General features: G+C 37.1%; 1 protein-coding gene across 1 annotated transcript in view; it reads right to left on the reverse strand.

Annotated features, from left to right (window-relative positions):
* LOC150097836 (protein Tob2-like) overlaps positions 1-20,797 on the reverse strand; it is a 46,883-nt gene that overhangs the window by 23,292 nt on the left and 2,794 nt on the right. The window contains exon 2 of the mRNA XM_090406601.1: positions 7,656-7,779. Within this exon, the coding sequence (XP_090262727.1) occupies positions 7,656-7,779 (124 nt within the window). The remainder of the gene's footprint in view (positions 1-7,655; positions 7,780-20,797) is intronic.

Here is a 20,797-nt window from a genome sequence, read left to right on the forward strand (position 1 = left end):
AGAGAATTTGATTGTATTTAAGGCATGGTATGATGACCTGTGTGTATGACAAAGGAACTCTCCGCAATGAGTCTTTGACTCCATGTGGGTGTTGGGATAATAATAATAATTGAATGCTGAGTATGAAGAATAATAACAATCTCAAATTCTGATTTTAAGTTATATATATATTTCATATATATAACTTAAAATCAGAATTTGAGATTTTCTATATCATTAATTAAGAAAGTTCATAATTAATAATTTTATAAATAAAATTTACCCAAAAAAAATCAAAATTGACATGTCATGCCTATTGAAAACTTTGTAAAATATGCCTATCCAATGCAGAAGGGACATCATATATGGTCAAACGAGTTCCTGCTTGATGCACAACATGCTTGTTGTGAATGTGTTAATTCTGGGATTGTAGCCATTATATAAGAAGATGTGGAATGTTTAAGTTCAGCTCTTAGAGATACCTCACTGGAAAGAGATTGATGGCCGCATTAGAAGAGTTTTAATAATTCCATACTGCTCGGGAGGTGGCAGAATAAGAAACTTTGAATATATCTGCTGGTGTAAGTAGGTTCTTAAAATACAGCAGCATTTAATTCAAATTTTCAACCTCAAGTTCTGCCACATATATTTTCAGCTTTATTGGTATGCCCTTCCTTTTTAGTCGATTAAACTTTCTTCAAAAAGGCTAAATGGAGCAACTGTTATCATCATTATTCTCACCATAACTTTGCTGTCACAGCTACACATGTACCATTGTTAGATCTAGACCTGTTTCACATAGAACATGTCTGAACTTTTGTTCCAGATTTGCTAACAACTAGCCTTGATGTTGCTAAAATTCTTACATAAGATTGTCTCTCACTCCAAAAGTAATTTCTCCTCTACTTTAAGTCTCTGCTCTTGGAAGCCTCTGGGAAAACATAATCAACACTACTACAGCAAACAAGGGTAATGCTACTGTGGTCCTTAACACTAGTGAATATATGTTGAAAGTTTTTTTCACTTGGTTATACTATAAATTAAAGATGCCAAGATATTATATTCTTGGTTTAATCCTTTATCCAAGTGTAAGTAAACAAAGTTTGCATGTGAAAGTAACTTCACGACTGGTCTACTTGTATATAGAGGCTAATGACTTCACATCAATTGCTTAGTATCCCATAATGCAATGCATAGCATGTATGATGCTATGCATTATGGGAAGGACCACTATCCAGACTGCTTTCGACCTTTATTGAGGTCTCTATCTCTAATCAGAAGCCTGGAGAAATTACTTCTTGGTATGAGACCTAATGCAGAGAGTCAGGGGAAACTAGATCATCAAGGGAGGAATGGAAAAAATGTGTATGAAAGTTCAGCTATGGTATGCAAACATGATAAAGATATAAATGTCTTCGAACATAGTTATGCATGTGGCGAAGGGATGGAAAAATATGCTTTAAGTTCGGATCTTTTAAGTATGACTGGGAAGGGAAAAGAGAAAATTCTAGAACAAAACTAAATAGATTGTATATCTAATTATAAGAATAAGCTAGGCAGTAATTTATTATGTCTATACACAAATGCCAGGAGCATTAAAAACAAAGGGGTTGAGTTCGTTGCTTTATTGAATGTGATGTGGCCTGAGATTGTTGGCATTAGTGAAACCTGGCTATCAGAATCAGATATGATAAGTGGGATCGAGTGTAACGGGTATACTATTTTTAGGAATGACAGAAGAGATAGGAGAGGAGGAGAAGTGCTACTAATGATATGAGATGACTTAAGTCCATTTAGGATAGAAACACAAGAAAACAAAGATGATAACAATGTCGATTGTAGCTGTGAGTTTGAGTCTATCTGGTGTGAAGTGGAGGTTAACAGAATGAAATATCTGGTGGGATGTTGCTACAGACGTGGCGGCTCACTTGCAGGGGACGAAGAAATGCATTGCCAATTTAGCCTTATGAGTACCAAACGAATGATCATCAACATCATATTTCCAAACATTGATTGGGTGGAAGAGAAATCTTTTGATAAGAAAGAAGAGAAATTTATTGAATTGTTGTGAGACAACTTTCTCAAGCAGAATGTGAAAGAAGGAACTCGAGGTCAAAGAGTTCTAGATTTGTTAATAGCATCAGAAGGGGGTCTCTGTCAAGAATATGGCTATTTTTCCACCAATTGTGACAGTGATTGCTGTACTTTCTTCGGAAGTATCTAATTTATTGATGCTTCAATTAAAACAGGTTACATGCTGAACTACAAAGCTGGAAATTACGATCAACTTAGGAGAATTTTTGGTCCCATTGTATCAGTTACTGAATGGGAAAAATGTCAGTAATGTTTGGGAATCTTTTTGAAAAGTGTTTAAATGAGGCGGTATCTGAATGTATCCCTAGTGTTGAGAGTGAAGTGGATGTGCAACTTTATTAAGCAAGAGATCCACAAGAAGAAGATGATGTGGAAAGAATATCGTGAAAATAAGAGTGAGAGGAGTTATGAAATATAGAAATTTGAGACCAGAAAAGTAACGAGTATTGTAAGGAAAGCTAAATTGGAGCATGAAAAGAAATTGGCCATGCAAGCTAAAGGCAATTCAAAAGAATTTTATCATTATGCTGCAAGCAAAAGAAAGAATCAACGTGGAAGAATAACTGTTGAATGCAGATGGTACTCAAGTCGAAAGCTAATGAGATTGTTCAGTTAACGAGTACTCACTTTGCTAAGATATATAAGGCGTATCTAACATGGTTCATACTGCTATGTTGGATGAAGAGTCAGAGATTCATGAAAATGAGGTTGAAGAATTGTAGCATAACCTGGATAAGCATTTGTCTATAGGGATAGACGCAATATCAACCCGTTTGCTAAAGGAACGTTCAGCAGAATTAGCCACATCTTTCACATGGTTGTATAACTTAAGTCTCAGCTCAGGAATGATACCACAGTAAAGGAAGGAATGTATGATAGTTCCATTGTATAATGATGGTGCAGAAACTGATGTGTCTAACTACCGACCTATCATTATCTCTGGTGTGGTAGTGAGTGAAGATTTTAGAGAAGTTGGTAAGAACTCGCATGCAGAAATGGGTAGACAAACATGCTATACTCTGCAAGGAACAGCATGGGTTTACTAAAGGAAGGTCATGTTTTAGCAATTTGCTCATATTTTATAACAATGTTACGACCGAGTTGGATAAAGGGAATGGATACACTATGATAATGTTGGATTTTTCTAAGGCATTTGATAGGATACCACATGGCAGGCTGTTGCGTAAACTGGAGAATATGGGATTGGAATATAATCTATTGACTTGGATCAGGGAATGGTTGACAGACAGATATCAAAAAGTGGTATACAGTGGGTGTGAATCTGCCAGATTTAAGGTAACCAGTGGGGCCATTATTGTTCAATCTATACATTAGGGACATCAGGCAGGATCTAACATCAGATGAGCAATTGTTTGTCAATGATGTGAAGATAGGCAGAGCAATCAGGGATGCTATTGATATTCAGCAATTACAAAATGATTTGAATAGACTGGAAATTTGGGCAAACAAAAATGGCTGTCAGTTTAATGCTAGTAAGTGTAAAGTTATGCATTTTGGCATGATTAGAGTTCCAGCATCATATTATATAAGTGGGGTTATGATACAAGAAACTAAAAATGCAAGGGATCTTGGCATATTGGTGGATAGGAGTTTAAAGTTCAAAGGTCACATAGCAAAAGTTGCAAATACAACTCAGAAGATAATTGTGATGTTGAAGCGAACCTTGACATGGTTGTCAAGGTTTGCTTCACGTAAGGATAAGGAAGTCATTTTGTCTCTTTATAAGGCTTTAATAAGACCACAACCTGGATTATTGTGTACAGATTTGGTCTCCCAAAGGTAGATAAAGAAGCCATGGAAAGAGTGCAAAGAAGAGTTACAAAGATTATATCTGGATTATGGGATTTAGATTATGAGGACAGGTTGCGAGTATTTGGATTGAAGACTCTGGTTAACAGGAGAAAGGAAGGGGGTGATATGATAGAGGTCTATAAACTCTATCATATCATATCAACTGATGAAATTTTTTGTTATATGGAAGATGGGGAGAGAACACGGCGGCCTAAGTTTTTCATAGTCAAGAAATGGGTAAGAGCTAGCTTTTCTCCCAGAGAGCAGTGAGTGAGCAGAATAATTTGCCTTAGGGGTAGGGAGTGCATCTAGTGTGAATGAATTTAAAGGAAGGTATGATAGCTGGTTTGGGTGATTTATAGCCTCCCTTGATGAGCTCTTGACTCCCTGCAGATCTCAAATAATAATAATAATAATCCAGAGTATTTTAGTAATAAGGTGAGACACCTTTTGACTACTTGTATATGGAAATATGACTTTGACTTCTACATTACTTCTACATTGGTATCACTTGATACCAAGTGATAGCAAGACTTAATTATCTACTGGTATTGGATGTTTGAATGCACACAAAAAAAAAAAATCCATTTTCATGTGTCAGGCTAGTACCAGCAAATGTGACAGAAATAAATTTGATGTGGTCAGTGTTTGTATGGGAATGTTAGTGTTAGGGTATTCTTAATTATATGAGGATACAGCCATTGGCTAAGAAGGTGTATATTGCTGAAAGTGAAATGTACATGGTTATCAGAATAGACATTTCTGTGTGTTTGTTAAAATTTTAAGGATTCTGCATTACTGTATATTCAATATATTGGGAATATTGATGAATACAGCTGTCAGGTAGATCTGTCAAAGACGTAGCATGATTTAAGAAATGGCGAACAGTTAATTATTTTGTTCGAAGTGTTAAATTGATCTAATGGTACTGGCTGTTTAAATAATCACAAAATGTCAATAATTCTATAAAAAAACCTGGCATACAGAGAAAAGAGGCCAAAAATCTCTTTACACCTTTTCCTGTTTGTATGAGGTAATCAGAATTAACAACAAATTTAAACATGAATTAGAGTGCTTCCACTGTCCACTTAATATCATAGTATTGGCATCTTTTAACATCATAGTTTCATGATGCTCAAAAGGATAGATTTCATTCTAGTCAAAGGCCAGATGAACGTTTTCTAGCCTCATTTTAGTAGCTTTAGTCATGTTACATCAGTGCATTTCAGCAAACTGATACAACACAAATCAGTACATAAAAATTATAAATGCAGTGTTTGTAATAATAAGGGAACTAACTAATATACTATAGGATTTACAACCTTTTGTGGCTGGAAGTCATCAAAAAAAAAAAAAAATATATATATATATATATATATATATATGTTAAGGATACCAAGCAATTTTAAACCTGGTTTTACTCCATTTCCCAAGTAAGCAAACAGACCAAAAGTCAAGTTTGCGCCTGCAATTGATGCAAGTCTAACTGATCCCACAGGTAGTGCAAGACCAGGGCAACTCGTGGCAAAGGTGGAACAAGCTCCGATCACTAATCTTAATATTTACCCTTAATGCCAAAACACCTCTCCAAGAAGGGGATGTATGATGTTATGTATTAAAGGCAAGGGGCCACTACCCAGACCGGTTTCGACCTTTATTGAGGTCTCATCAGTGGGAGCTAGGCTAGAAATATTAAGATAAACACCTTATGGTAACTTGTTTTGGTGAAATACTTACAAGCTCTGTATTACTAAATCTTAGTATTTCTAACCTAGCTCCCACTGATGAGACCTCAATAAAGGTCGAAACCGGTCTGGGTAGTGGCCCCTTGCCTTTAATACATAACATCACACATCCCCTTCTTGGAGATGTGTTTTGGCATTAAGGGTAAATATTAAGATTAGTGATCGGAGCTTGTTCCACCTTTGCCACGAGTTGCCCTGGTCTTGCACTACCTGTGGGATCAGTTAGACTTGCATCAATTGCAGGCGCAAACTTGACTTTTGGTTCTGTTTGCTTACTTGGGAAATGGAGTAAAACCAGGTTTAAAATTGCTTGGTATCCTTAACATATTTATACCCAAGGTAAAAATACTTTCTACATATATATATATATATATATATATATATGTATTCTTGATCTTCTACTCGGTTCTAATGATACATTTTAAAGAATAAATTTTAAATGACTTTAAACCGAGATAAAATATTAAATTTTATTGTTAATGGTAGAACACAGTAATAAAAAATTGAATTTACAAAAAACTGAGAATTACAGGCAAAAAATGCAATACATAATTGACACAAAAACGTTGTATTTTTCAAGTCGTTCTATCTAACGTGCTAAAACCAAGGCCTAGCAATGCGCAACCCTTTATCCCCAGTTCTAGCAAAAACATTTTCCTGGAAGATTTTGAAACAAAAGCCATATCGTCCTTCTCATTTTAAGCCGAAACTTTGGAGACGTTATGTTGACAACATTTTCATTATATGGAGTCACGGACACACATCTCTCATGGATTTTCTTCAACACATTAACAACCAGCATCCCAATATATAAAATTCACTGGCGAACTAGAACGAAATAACTGCTTTCCTTTCCTGGATGTAATTCTTACACGATGCTCTGACAGATTTAAAATCTCTATATACCGAAAACCAACTCATACGAACAGATATCTGCACTGTCAATCTCATCACTTTCCACCACAAAAGCTTGGAACTATTTCTATCTTAGAACAGAGCACGATCTCTTTTAAATGAACCAGATGAACTTCAAAAAGAAATTGAACAACTTTCTCTTATCTTTAAACAAAATAGATATTCTGAAAAAACAATTAAGAAATTTCTTCTGGATCCTCCTAGGCAGCGTACTACAGAAACTACTGATTTTAAAGGTAGCATCTCTATACCTTACATTAGTTCAGTCTCCAATAAATTGGCTAAAGTCCTTAAAAAATACAACATCAGGACGTTTTTCACTACACTCCCTAAAGTCTGTTCTCTTATAAGACATCCGAAGCCTATTCATCATAACCTGAAATATCCAGGTGTTTACAAGTTATGGTGCAACTGTAATATTCCTTATTTCGGAAAGACTAACAAATCTGTTAAACTGCATATTGAGAAGCATAAGAGAGACATCTCCTATAAAAGATCACATGCATCTGTGCTATCCAATCATCTTCTTTTCTCTAATAACCCTCATGACAATCTACAGAGTCACTCAGTTCGCTGGGATAAATCCAAAAACATTTTTCGCTGTAGTGATGAGTTTGAAAGGAAAATCGTGGAGTCCAGAGAAAGCCTCCTTAATCCTGAACATTTGAACAGCAATTTGAGTTATAATATCGCTAATAGCCATACTGCAGTTGTTCAATACTGGCGCTTATGAGAACCTGCAAGCACGCATACAACAAACAATAGCACGTTAGATAGAACGACTTGAAAAATACACCGTTTTTGTATCAATTATGTATTGCATTTTTTGCCTGTAATTCTCAGTTTTTTGTAACTTCAATTTTTTATTACTATGTTCTACCTTTAGTGGATACCTGAAGAAGGCTGTAAAAGGCTGAAACCAGTTGTATCATTATCATTAAAATTTAATATTTCATCTCGGTTTAAAGTCATTTAAAATTTATTCTTTAAAAAAATATATATATATATATTGACTTTGGATAAAAAGAGTAGGGAAATAATTACTGTTTGTAAGTTAATTGTATTAACTAGTTAAGTTAATACAAGTTGTAAGTTAATTGTATTTAATACCTGTTCAAATCTTTCTTGAGCTTTGTGCTCCATCTCTTCAATATCTATTTCATGAGCATGTATAGTCTTGTTTTCGCCTTTGAAAGTTGCTACTGTGCAGTGAACACCTTTCAGTTCTCCAAATCTAAAATAAGTTATGCAAAATGTGAAAAATAGGTCTTTATCATATCATCTATATTAAAAAAAAAAAAGGTATGGCAGAAATTCTGTATATACACTGGTGTACAAAAGCTAAGGATGAACTACATTTTTACCTGTACATGAAAAAATTTTCATGACTACAGCCAAATATGGACATAAACATGGAGAGACATTTTAGTATGGAATATGTTCACCCCCCAAACTCCCATGCAGATCTCACAATGTCGTACCATGCTTAGCACCAAGTGATTCAACAGTTCTTGAGGCAAACTGCTTTTTTTCCTACTCTTTTTATCCAAAGTTCCAAGACTGCTGTTGCAAATTACCGACCAATCAGCATATCAAGAGTCGTTGTCAAGGTATTGAAGAAGTTGGTCAAGAGCAAAATACAGGAATGGATAGATGGAAATGAGATATTGTATGGGAGACAGCATGGTTTTGTGAAGGGTAGATCATGCCTCAGTAACTTGCTCACGTTTTACAATATAGTGATGACTGAATTGAATAAGGGAAATGGGTTTACAGTGATACTGCTGGACTTTGCAAAGGCCTTTGACAGGATACCACATGGAATTCTAATCAGTAAACTGCAACATATGGGGATGGATAGGAGGGTGGTTGATGGAGAGATATCAGAGAGTAGTTCATTCAGGAGTAGAGTCCAAAAAGAAGGCCGGTGACTAGTGGTGTGCTGCAAGGTTCTGTTCTTGGACCACTGCTATTTAATTTCTTCATTAATGATATAGGAAAGGATCCGAGAAGAACTGTTCACTTATTTGCTGAGGATGACAAGTTTGGTAGAGCAATAGTGAATGCTCATGATGTCAAAATTTTGCAGGATGATTTGGATAGATTGGCAGACTGGACTAAGATGAATGGATGTCAGTTTAATGTGGCAAAGTGTAAGTTTATGCATTTTATGGTGAAAAGATTATCAGCAGTATACTACATTGGTGGAACCGTACTCCAGGAAATTGATGAAGCCAGAGACTTGGGAGTGTTGATGGATACGGAGTTGAAATTTAGGGGCACATAGCAAAAGTAGCTAAATCAGCTCATCAGATCACTTGGTTACTGAAGAATACTTTAATGAACAGAGACAAATAGGTTATTGTTCCTCTTTATCGAGCCTTGATAAGACCCCATCTTTACTACTGTGCGCAGGGGCACCAGGGTTTCTTCGTGATGGGGAGGAGGTAGAGAGGATCCAGAGGTGAATGATCAAGATAGTGAGTGGTCTGTGAAATGAACCTTATGAGAACAGGTTGAAGATTTTTGGATTAAGAAATTGGTTGATAGGTGGAAGAGGGGTAATATGATTGAGACATTCAAATTACTGAGGATTTTTTACAAGATTAATTCCGACAAAATTTTTCAGAAAAGATCTGTGGGGGAGACTGGGGGCCATTCATGGAACTGAACAAGGGTGTTAGAACTAGGTTTTTTACTTGGAGAGAGAGAGAGTGGCGAATGAGTGGAATAAGCTGCCAGAGTCTGTTGTGGGTGCCATGACTGTGAATGTGTTCAAAGCAAAGTATGATAGACACTGCGAATATTGAATAATTCTTGACATGATGTTTAGGGCCTCCCTCAATGAGTCTAAGAATTCCTTGGAGTTGCCCATAATAATGATAATAAACTGGCTCATTCCTCCTTCAGAGCAAGGATAAAGCCTTGTTTGTTTTCTGGAGGGGAATTTCAAACACCAATGTGTCTCTCTGTTATATCCAAACTTATTTTATGGAGTTAAGATCTGGAGAGCATGCTGGCCACTCGAATCGATTAATATCCTCGGTCTTCACAATTATCTCTACTGCTCGTGTACGATGTGGTGTGGCATTGTCATCCATAAAAATGAATTCTTTGCCTACAACACCACGGAACAATTGAGCATGATGTTGAAGAACTTAGTTGCAATATCATTCCTCAGAGTCCCTTTTTCCAATACTTGTAGCTTGGTGTGCATCCATTAAACATAATGGATGCATCCCCACAGCATCGTAAAATCTCTTATGGTGAAATAAAGAAACATTTTTTTACCTATATTGATTTTACATGGTCCATAAAATATTTATAATTAGAAGTGTATATAGCATGCTTTAATGTAATAAATTTTGTAATATATTGTAAAAATAACTGAATGTAGAACCACAAGCATTTGTAACTAAAAGGATCAGACAGGATTATGCTAGTAAACTGAAGGTCAACAATAGTCTCAAAGGTCACTAAAACATAGGAGTTTTGCTTCCAAAACCTAATACAAGCGTGGGTGACATCAGGGCGCTTCCAGAAAAACTGGAAAGTTTGGAAGGTAAGCCAAGGGACGTCTAATGATATAAAAGGCAGTGATTGGGGGGGGGGAGTGCTCTCTCTTTTTCTTGGTTCCTTTGGTAAGCATTTCGAGGAGGAGGAGAGTTGGAGTCCCACAAGTGAGTCGTCCGGGAGATCGTGGAGAGTTCGCTGGCAGGAGAGGCCGTATTTCAAGATATCGTTCCGAGATTTCTTCGAAATGTACTGATCCACGTGTATGCTGATTTGTCATAGCCGAAGCAGTTCCTAACATCGCCGAAGAAATACATTACCTTTCCAAGGAAGGAATTTGCAAGACGACAACCGTCGGATAGTGCCCAATCACAGCCATCACATAAGAATAAGAAAGGAACCAGCAGAATTCACCCTTACCCATTTAGAACCCAGGACTTTACAAGATATTGTGAGCTAGTAAGTAAATTGCTCTATGTTAATGTCCAAGATTGTGTGTGTAAATGATCGATATTAGTTCTGTTTAAGTAATGGTGTAATGTGTTGAAGAGGTCAGAAAGCTGAATGTTAGTCTGAATGTGCATAAAAGAATATTGTAAACTAGAATATTGCTTGTGTTACCTAATACTTAGTATGTGTTATATATAATTTTGCCTTATATTAATAGGATTGAGAGTAGGGATATGTCAAAATCTATCCATGTGTCTAATAAATTAAGTGTAAAAAATTCTTTGTCTAGTGCTTTAAGTGAGTTGTCTTACTGAATATGTGGAGAATCAGGCATGTGATATGTCCCATTACTTTTGTATATTGATTGTCTTAGTTAAAATAAATATGTTTGGTTTTGTTAATAGCTTGCCTGATCTTTGTTGGCCAATGCACTGCCTCACAAAAAACTAATCAAACCTGTGTGACCAAAGTGAAGTAACCGCCATGACTGAGTAATTCGAAGTTGTTTGAGATAAAAATGATTTAAGAGTTATTGTACGTGCTTAGCTAAATTATTCTCATGTATGTAAAAGAAAAAAAAATTCTTTTACACAATCCTTAATGGTGCAATACATTTTTAAGGATTAATACACTTGAATTATAGCAACCTAGATTGAGGATTTTGCCCTGCCAGAGGTTATTCTTCAGTCTACGGAACTAGCACGTGCGAGAATATACTTTACGACATTGATAAGTGGGTGGGGGTAAGCTAAGAGGATAACAAGCTGACTGAAGTCAGATAATAGTATTATAAGTGAGTTTGAGGTTAGAGCATATAGGCATTTTACACAAGATCAAGCAGACATGAAAATAACAAAGAGGGGAAATACATTGAAGATAAAAGTAACATCATGTACATAAAATAACTATAAGGGTCAAAGCTGTATAACTGAGAGGAGACCTCCACATAGCCTTTAAAGGAATGCGGAGAACCGACCAGGGCTTCTGACCTAATGTCCAATCCTCACCTTCTCGTGGTGCACCCTGTTGGGTATCTACTTTGATACTGAACGAACGAGGATGGGCTGGCAATTTGGGATTTAGCCGACCAAATTGTATTCTTATTGGTTAAACCAAAATAAAAAATGATGGTACAACATGACAAAATTTCATGCCGGCTGGGGTGTCGCCCGGTTAAACAAGGCCCCCGTTGTTTTCGCCAGGGAACCAGGGCGAACAGCGAAAAGTCAGCTGCTGGAACAAATCTGAAAACAAACCCCAACTCAACATCACCAGAGTTAAAGATCGGTACTATCAACGTAAGAAGCCTGAATGGCAAAGAAATGGAGCTAGCTGAGGAATTAGATAAGTACCAGATCGACATAATGGTGACTGAAACAAAAAAGACCAAAACTGGTGAGATCTTTCTGAGCAATAAATACAAAATGTTATATTCAGGCAATAACAATCAAGGAAAAGAAGGAGTAGCCATAGTATTCAACACAAAATACGAGGCTAATCTTCTTGAATGGCAGTCAGTCTCAAGTAGAGTAATGTGGGCAAATATGAGAATGGGGAACTGGACAATGAGACTTATTTGTGCCTATGGTCCCACAGAAGGTTCTACTAAGGTAGAAGTGGAGGAATTTTTTGAGGCTTTAGAAAAAGCAACTGACACAATGAAAAAGGAAAAGTTGGTCCTTGTTGGGGATCTAAATAGTAGAGTAGGAAATGATTGTGAGACATACAAAAATATTTTGGGAAAATTTGGAGAAAAGAGCAAAGCTAATAATAATGGCAAATATCTGTTGGATTTCTGCTCAGGACATGGACTGGTTATTACTAACACCATGTTCCAACATAAAAATGTGCACAAATTCACATGGAGAGAAGAGGCTAGGAATAAGAAAAGTCTCATTGACTATGCTATTGTTGATAGTGATGTTTTCTCCCTGGTGCAGGACACCAGAGTGTACAGAGGATTTGAAATTGGAAGTGATCACTATTTAGTCTTGAGCAGGATAAAATTGAATTTCATATTGAAAAGAATAACATGTAAGAAAGTTTTAAAGCGAATAAAAGTTGAGCAGCTCTCAGATGTAAACTGTAGACTAAAATACAGAAATATTATTGAAAAGAAAATGAAAGAGTTTGAGAACAGGAATCAAACCTTGGAGATTCAGTGGCAAACTCTGAAGGAAACATTGATTGATTCTGCCAGAGAGGCATGTGGTGAGGTTGTCTGCAAGGATTAAAAAATCAGAACTCCCTGGTGGACACAGGAAGTTAAAGAGGCAGTGAAGGAAAAGAAGAAAGCATATCAAAAGTTCCTGGCAAATAAGTCAGCTTTTACTCTTACAGAATACAGAGACAAATGTAAGAAAGCTAAACAGTGTGTAAAACTAGCTAAACAAAAGTCATGGGAGGACTTTGGCAAGAATATAGAAAATAAATATCAAGAAGGTGGCAAAATATTCTGGAGGTTGTTGAAGAAGCTTAGGAATGGAGGAAAGAGTGCTGTAAAAGGAATTAGAGATGATAAAGGTGAAATGAAAACAGGAGAAAAAGATATCCTTGAAGTACGGAGTAATTACTTTGAAAAACTGCTAAATGAAACAAGCAGTGATGACAGCACAGTGATAAAAAACACTGACCAGGCATGCAATCAGGAATACATATTCATACTTGAAGCAGAAAAAAGGCATCAAAAGCCAGAAATGTGGAAAGACAGTAGGAATAGATGATATTCAACCAGAAATGCTCAAGTATGGAGGTATAAAGGTCTTACAGTGGCTGCACTGCATAGTTCAGAAAGCCTGGACAGAGGGACGAATTCCCGATGATTGGAGTAGAGCTCTCATAGTACCCATATATAAAAAGGGAAATAAAACCGAATGTGAGAATTACAGAGGTATTTCCCTACTGAGTGTTCCTGGCAAGATCTATGCAAGTATACTTGAGAAACGGTTGAGAAGAATTGTGGAAGAAAAGCTTGGTGAAGAACAAGCTGGATTCAGGCCAAATAGAGGCTGTCAGGATCAGATCTTCACTTTACGACAAATAGTCGAGAAAGCATGGGAATATAACAAAGATCTGTATTTAAGTTTTGTCGATTTGGAAAAGGCATATGACAAGGTGCCAAGAGAGAAGCTATTCAATACGCTGCAGTTATATGGTGTCAATGGGGCATTATATCAAGCAATACTTAGTCTTTATTTGAGTTGTGAGTCAGCAGTTAGAATTGAAGGAAGTACAGGAAGATGGTTTAATGTTAAATCTGGTGTGAGACAAGGATGTACATTATCCCCTCTGTTATTCATTATCTATATGGATCACATTATGAAGGAATGTGGTATTAAACCTGATATCAAAATTGGAGATGTTAATGTCAGCTCTTTGCTTTATGCGGATGATGTTATACTTCTAAATAAATCCGCTACAAGTCTGCAAGATTCTCTGACTAAATTGAATAGCTGTTGTAATAGATATGGTATGAAGGTCAGCAATAAAAAGACAAAGACAATGAAAATAGGCAGAATCATTGAAAATGTCAACTGTGTTGTGAATGGAGAACCTGTGGAACAAGTAAAACATTTCAGCTACTTGGGCACAATTTTTGCTGAAGATGGTAAACTAAATATAGAAATAGACAACAGAATCAGCAAAGCTGGTATCGTGGGAAGTCAATTGAATAAATTCATATGGAATAAGAAAGAAATTAGTCGGAACACTAAATTAGCTGTATACAAGACTGTGTTCAAACCAATTTTAACTTATGGATCTGAGAGCTGGGTCAGAAGTAAAACACTTGACCAAAGACTAGAGACCGCAGATATGAGAGTCCTGAGAAAGATTAGAGGCGTGAACAGATGGCGTCAATGGCAATATCATATTAAAAATGAGGATATTAGGAAAGAACTTGACAATGTCAGCATCCAGGAATGCGTTAACAGAGCTAATCTCAGATGGTATGGTCACTTAAATAGAATGGGAGAGGAAAGATTAGCAAAACAAGTGTTCTCTGCCAGGTTGGCAGGAAAACGACCCAGAGGAAGACCAAGATATAGGTGGATTGATACGGTACAAAGTGCCTTAGACGATAGAAATATAAGATCTGATAATGTTGGAGTCTTGACAAGTAACAGACTGATTTGGAGGAAAATTGTAGATAGGAAGTTAGTAATGATGTAATTTTTTCATGTAGTACTGTCATATCCTGTACACCCCTTGAGGGTACATGGCAGGAATTTGATGATGATGATGATGAAAAATACTTATATAAAAATGTTACACCCATGACTCCAGCACCACTGCATCCATCCCTTTCAAGAACATTCACACGATGGTAAGCAGTAAAACACAGACCAGAAAAAGTGTCGTCTAGAATTGGAGGAATGACTAAAACCACTCTCATTGGAAAAGACATGATTGTCTTTTCGAATGAAATGATTGTCTTTGGAATTGAAGACTATTTTTTTGGATAATGATGATTTCTTTTGATAGATTTTCAATACTTTCAGCCAACATGCATGCTAATCACTAAACAAAATGAAACTAAACTCCGAAGATGATTACCTTCAGTTAATATTGTCTAGTTCTTAAAGGATTATTATTATTACATAACACCTCCAGGAAATCCAAAGACTCATTGAGGGAGGGCACCTACTCTACAGCTCTCCATCTCCACCAACCGCAACTACCTTCATCATCTACACCAATGTCATCTACTGCCGACCACCACCAGTAATTTCACAGACGATCACAAACATCCATGCCCATGGCAGGATTCGAACCCACAGCCATTTGGCTGCAGAGTGGATATGCTAACCACTCGGCCAACCAGGTCGGATTATTATTATTACGGGCAGCTCCAAGGAGTCCTTAGACTCATCGAGGGAGACCCAACATCATGTCAAGAACAACTATTCAACATTCACACAGTATCTATCATACTTCTCCTTGAACTCATTTACAGTCATGGCACCTACAACAGACTCTGGCAGCTTATTCCACTCATTCACCACTCTCCAAGTAAAAAACCTAGCTCTAACACCCTTGCTAACCACACTCTTACTAAGCTTCCATGGATGCACCCTAGTCCTCCCACTACCAGTCCTATTCTCAAAAATATCTTCTGAATTAATCTTATAGAAATCCTTCAGTAATTTGAATGTCTCAATCGTATCACCCCTTTTCCGCCTATCAGCCAATTTCTGCAGCCCACAAATCTTCAACCTGTTTTCATAAGGTTCATTCCATAGTCCTGCTATTATCTTGGTCACTCGTCCTTGGATCTTCTCCACCTCCTCCCCATCGAGAAGAAACCCTGGCACCCATATCTGGGCACAGTAGTCTAGATGGGGTCTTATCAAGGCTCGATACAGAGGAACAATAACCTGTTTGTCTCTGCTTGTTAAAGTGTTTTTCAGCAACCAAGTGATTTGATGAGCTGATTTTGCCACTTTTGCGATGTGGCCCCTAAACTTCAACTCCCTATCCACCAACACTCCCAAATCCCTGGCCTCGTCAATCTCCTGGAGTAGAGTTTCACCAATGTGATATACTGCTGTTAATCTTTTCACCCCAAAATGCAAAACCTTAAATTTTTCCACATTAAATTGACATCCATTCTCCCTAGCCCAGTCCTCCAAACTATCCAAATCATCCTGTAAAATTTTGACATCCTGAGCATTCACTATTGCTCTACCTAACTTTGCATCATCTGCAAACAGATGCACAGTTCCTCTCAGATCCTTTCCTATATCGTTAATGAACAAATTAAACAGTAGCGGTTCAAGAACAGAACCCTGTGGCACACCGCTAGTCACAGGCCGTCTTTCGGACTCTACTCCTGAATAAACCACTCTCTGATATCTCTCCATCAACCACCCTCCTATCCATCTCATTAACCCTATATCCATTCTCATATGCTGCAGTTTACTAATTAGAATTCCATGTGGTATCCAATCAAAGGCTTTAGCAAGGTCCAGTAGAATCACTGTAAATCCGCTAACCTTATCCAGTTCAGCCGTCACTGTGTTATAGAACGTGAGCAAGTTACTGAGGCATGATATACCCTTCACAAAACCATGCTGTCCCCCATAAAGTATCCCATTTTCATCTATCCAATCTTGTATTTTCCTCTTGACTATTTTCTCCAAGAATTCCTGATATGCAGATTGGCCAGTAATTTTCAACAGCAGTCTTGGAACCTCTTTATGCAGTGGAACTATTTTCCCCTCTTTCCACCCCCTTGGGACTAACCCAGACTAGCTAGGCATCACAAGGAACATCAAACACAAGAAACCCACATAGATGTTATTAGCTTCTGAAGGTTAAGAAGCTATTAGCTAAGGTAATATTGGTATTGTAACTGTTCAATATGAGGACAAATTGAAGGAAGGTCCATCATAAATTGCAAAGCTTGATATGAGTGAGATTCAATGTGGGATACTTATCAAGTCAAAGGCAAGAGAAGTTATTTCAGAGGATACTAGTAATGAGAGAAGGAATATTTATTTTATTATTATTATTGTGGAGAACCCATCCATGAGAGTTTGATCAACCTATAGTATACTAGTATCATCGATGGGAAATAAGGAACGTATTCATGTTTGATTTGAACAAGCTGTGGGTTAGAGGACAGCAGTGGAAGGAATAAACAAAGTAGAGGAGAAATTTTCTATGGGTTTGGAGTTGAACTGTGAGAGAGTGTTGATTAGCTAATGCATACATTTGGATGGATTTGCAAGAGGATGGAGGAATTATTCATGCCAATTCTAATGAACAGTGTCCATCATCATCATCAAATTCCTGCCATGTACCCTCAAGGGGTGTACAGGATATGATAGTACTATATGAAAAATTTACATCATTACTAACTTCCTATCTACAATTTTCCTCCAAATCAGTCTGTTACTTGTCAACGTTATCAGATCTTTATCTTGCTCTTCCTCCGGGTCGTTTTCCTGCCAACCTGGCAGAGAACACTTGGTTTGCTAATCTTTCCTCTCCCATTCTGTTTAAGTGACCATACCACCTGCGATTAGTTCTGCTAACACATTCCTGGATGCTGAAAATGTCAAGTTCTATCCTAATATCCTCATTATTAATATGATATTGCCATTGATGCCATCTGTTCATGCTCCAGATCTTTCTCAGGGCTCTCATATCTTCAGTCTCTAGTCTTTGGTCAAGTGTTTTACTTATGACCCAGCTGTCAGATTCATAAGTTAAAATTGGTTTGAACACTGTCTTGTATACAGATAATTTAGCGTTTTGGCTAATTTCTCTCTTATTCCATATAAATTTATTCAGTTGACTTCCTACTATACCAGATTTGTTGATTCTGTTGACTGTTTCCATATTTAATTTACCATCTTTGCTAAAAATTGTGCCTAAGTAGCTGAAATCTTTTACTTGTTCTATAGGTTTTCCATTCACAACACAGTTGACATTTTCAATGTTTCTGCCTGTTTTCATTGTCTTTGTCTTGTTATTGCTGACCTTCATACCATATCTATTACAACAGTTATTAAATTAAGTCAGGGAATCTTGCAGAGTTGTAGCGGATTTATTTAGAAGTATAATATCATCTGCATCAAGCAAAGAGCTGACATTAACATCTCCAATTTTGATATCAGGTTTAATATAATTTTACTTCATAATGTGATCCATATAGATTATGAATAACAGAGGGGATAATGTACATCCTTGTCTCACACCAGATTTAACATTAAACTATCTTCCTATACTTCCTTCAATTCTAACTGCTGACTTGATATAATGCCCCATTGACACCATATAACTGTAGCGTATTGAATAGCTTCTCTCTTGGCACCTTGTCATATGCCTTTTCCAGATCTACAAAACTTAAATACAGATCTTTGTTATATTCCCATGATTTCTGAACTATTTGTCGTAAAGTGAAAATCTGATCCTCACAGCCTCTGTTTGGCCTGAATCCAGCTTGTTCTTCACCAAGCTTTTCTTCCACAATCCTTCTCAACTGTTTCTCAAGTATACTTGCATACATCTTACCAGGAACTCAGTAGAGAAATACCTCTGTAATTCTCACATTCAGTTTTATTTCCCTTTTAAAAAACACTCAACAGTCATGCAATCAGGAATACATATTCATACTTGAAGCAGAAAAAAGGCATCAAAAGCCAGAAATGTGGAAAGACAGTAGGAATAGATGATATTCAACCAGAAATGCTCAAGTATGGAGGTATAAAGGTCTTACACTGGCTGCACTGCATAGTTCAGAAGGCCTGGACAGAGGGATGAATTCCAGATGATTGGAGTAGAGCTCTCATAGTACCCATATATCTGACTTTTGATGGCTTTTTCTGCTTCAAGTATGGATATGTATTCCTGACTGCATGCCTGTTGAGTGTTTTTTACCACTGTGCTATCACTGTTTCTTTCATTTAGCAATTTTTCGAAGTAATTACTCCATACTTCAAGGATATCTTTTTCTCCAGTTTTCATGTCACCTTTATTATTATTATTATCATTATTATTTGACACCTCCAGGGAGTCCAAAGATTCATCGAGGGAGAGTGTGCCAACAGCATCGAACGATTGTTCCCCTTCCAACTACTAACCGTGCTCAAACTTACTTAACTGAGCCATTAGTAGCAAAGGCTCTACCAATCGACCAATTCCTTTTACAACACTATTTCCTCCATTTCTGAGCTTCTTTAACAACATCCAGAATATCTTTTCATCCTCTTGATATTTATTTTCTATGTTCTTACTGAAGTCTTCCCATGAATTTTTGATTAGCTAGTTTTACATAGTGTTTAGCTTTCTTAGATTTGTCTCTGTATTCTCTAAGAGCACAAGCTGACTTATTTGCCAGGAACTTTTGATATGCTTTCTTCTTTTCCTTCATTGCCTCTTTAACTTCCTGTGTCCATCATGGAGTTCTGAATTTTCTATCCTTACAGACAACCTCACCACATGCCTCTCTGGCTGAATCAATCAGGGTTTTCTTCAAAACTTGCCACTGAATCTCCAAGGTTGTTTCGTTCCTGTTCTCAAATTCTTTCATTTTTTCTTCAATAATCTTTGCGTATTTTAGTCTACAGTTCACATCTGAGAGATGTTCAACTTTTATTCGCTTAAAACTTTCTTACGTGTTCTTTTCAAAATGAAATTCAATTTTATCCTGCTCAACACTAAATAGTGATCACTTCCAATTTCAAATCCTCTGTACACTCTGGTGTCCTGCACCAGGGAGAACACATCACTATATTTTGGGTTTAAGCCAATAAGAATACAATTTGGTTGGCTAAATCTCAAATTGCCAGCCCATCTTCATTCATTCAGTATCCAGGTAGATACCTAACAAGGTGCATCACGAGAAAGTGAGGATTGGACATTAGGTCAGAAGCCCTGGTCGGTTCTCCACATTCCTTTAAAGGCTATGTGGAGGTCTCCTCTCAGTTATATAGCTTTGACCCTTAATGCCTGTATGAAAGTGAGTGGAGTGTATTAGTGGGAGAGGGTTCATCAGTCAATCTACCTGCTCTTTTCTCTATAGAATCCAGTATTTTGAGGGACCTCTTAGGGCACCACCTCAGATATGAGAGCAGTATTCAGTGGTTGGGCAGATTTGTGATTTGTAGAGGGTTAGGAGATGTTTGTAGTTAAAGTAATGCCTCAAGCAAAAGAAAAGGCCTAATATTTTGGATTCAGAGGAGCCAATATTTGTGATCTGTTTGTGCCAAGAGAGAGTTGAAGGTAGAGTTATTCTGAGAAGGCGAATCTCAAGAAGATATTCACCTTCTTAGAATAACTTTGAGCATTGTCAAGGGTAAGATTTGAAGAACGGGGTTCTTTTTTTTTGTGGGCAAAAATGCAGAGCTCTGTTTTGCTTGCATTGAAGTTGATGATATTATCCAAACCCCATTGATAAATGTTTTCAAAATCAGAATTTAAGGTAGTAGAGGTTAGAGTTTTGGAGGTTAGTGATTTGTTCTTCGCAGGATTTGTTGAACAAAAAGGCATGTGATGTGCTGTCATCAGACACTACTGTGTACTGGTGCAGTCAGCGAGTAGATCATTTATGTATAGAAGAATGCAAGTTTCCTACTTTTAGCTCTCTCGAAATCAGTTTTTGATGTGGCAATAATTTTCTTGTAGCTGTTCTGCACTTGGGTGTAGGCTGTATAGGGAAATGGAGCTTTGGATGTAAGCCAGTAGTTGTGGTATGTCTGACTCTTCTTTTGTACAGCCTTGGTATACCTGTAGGAGAAACAAAGGTTAGATAGGGAGAGGGGAATTTAGGGTGGAGAGGAAAA

The sequence above is a fragment of the Typopeltis vanoorti genome, chromosome 16 (assembly GCF_054136105.1).
Source record: "Typopeltis vanoorti isolate ZY-2024b chromosome 16, IOZ_Tvanoo_1.0, whole genome shotgun sequence".
Classification (NCBI taxonomy): Eukaryota; Metazoa; Arthropoda; class Arachnida; order Uropygi; family Thelyphonidae; genus Typopeltis; species Typopeltis vanoorti.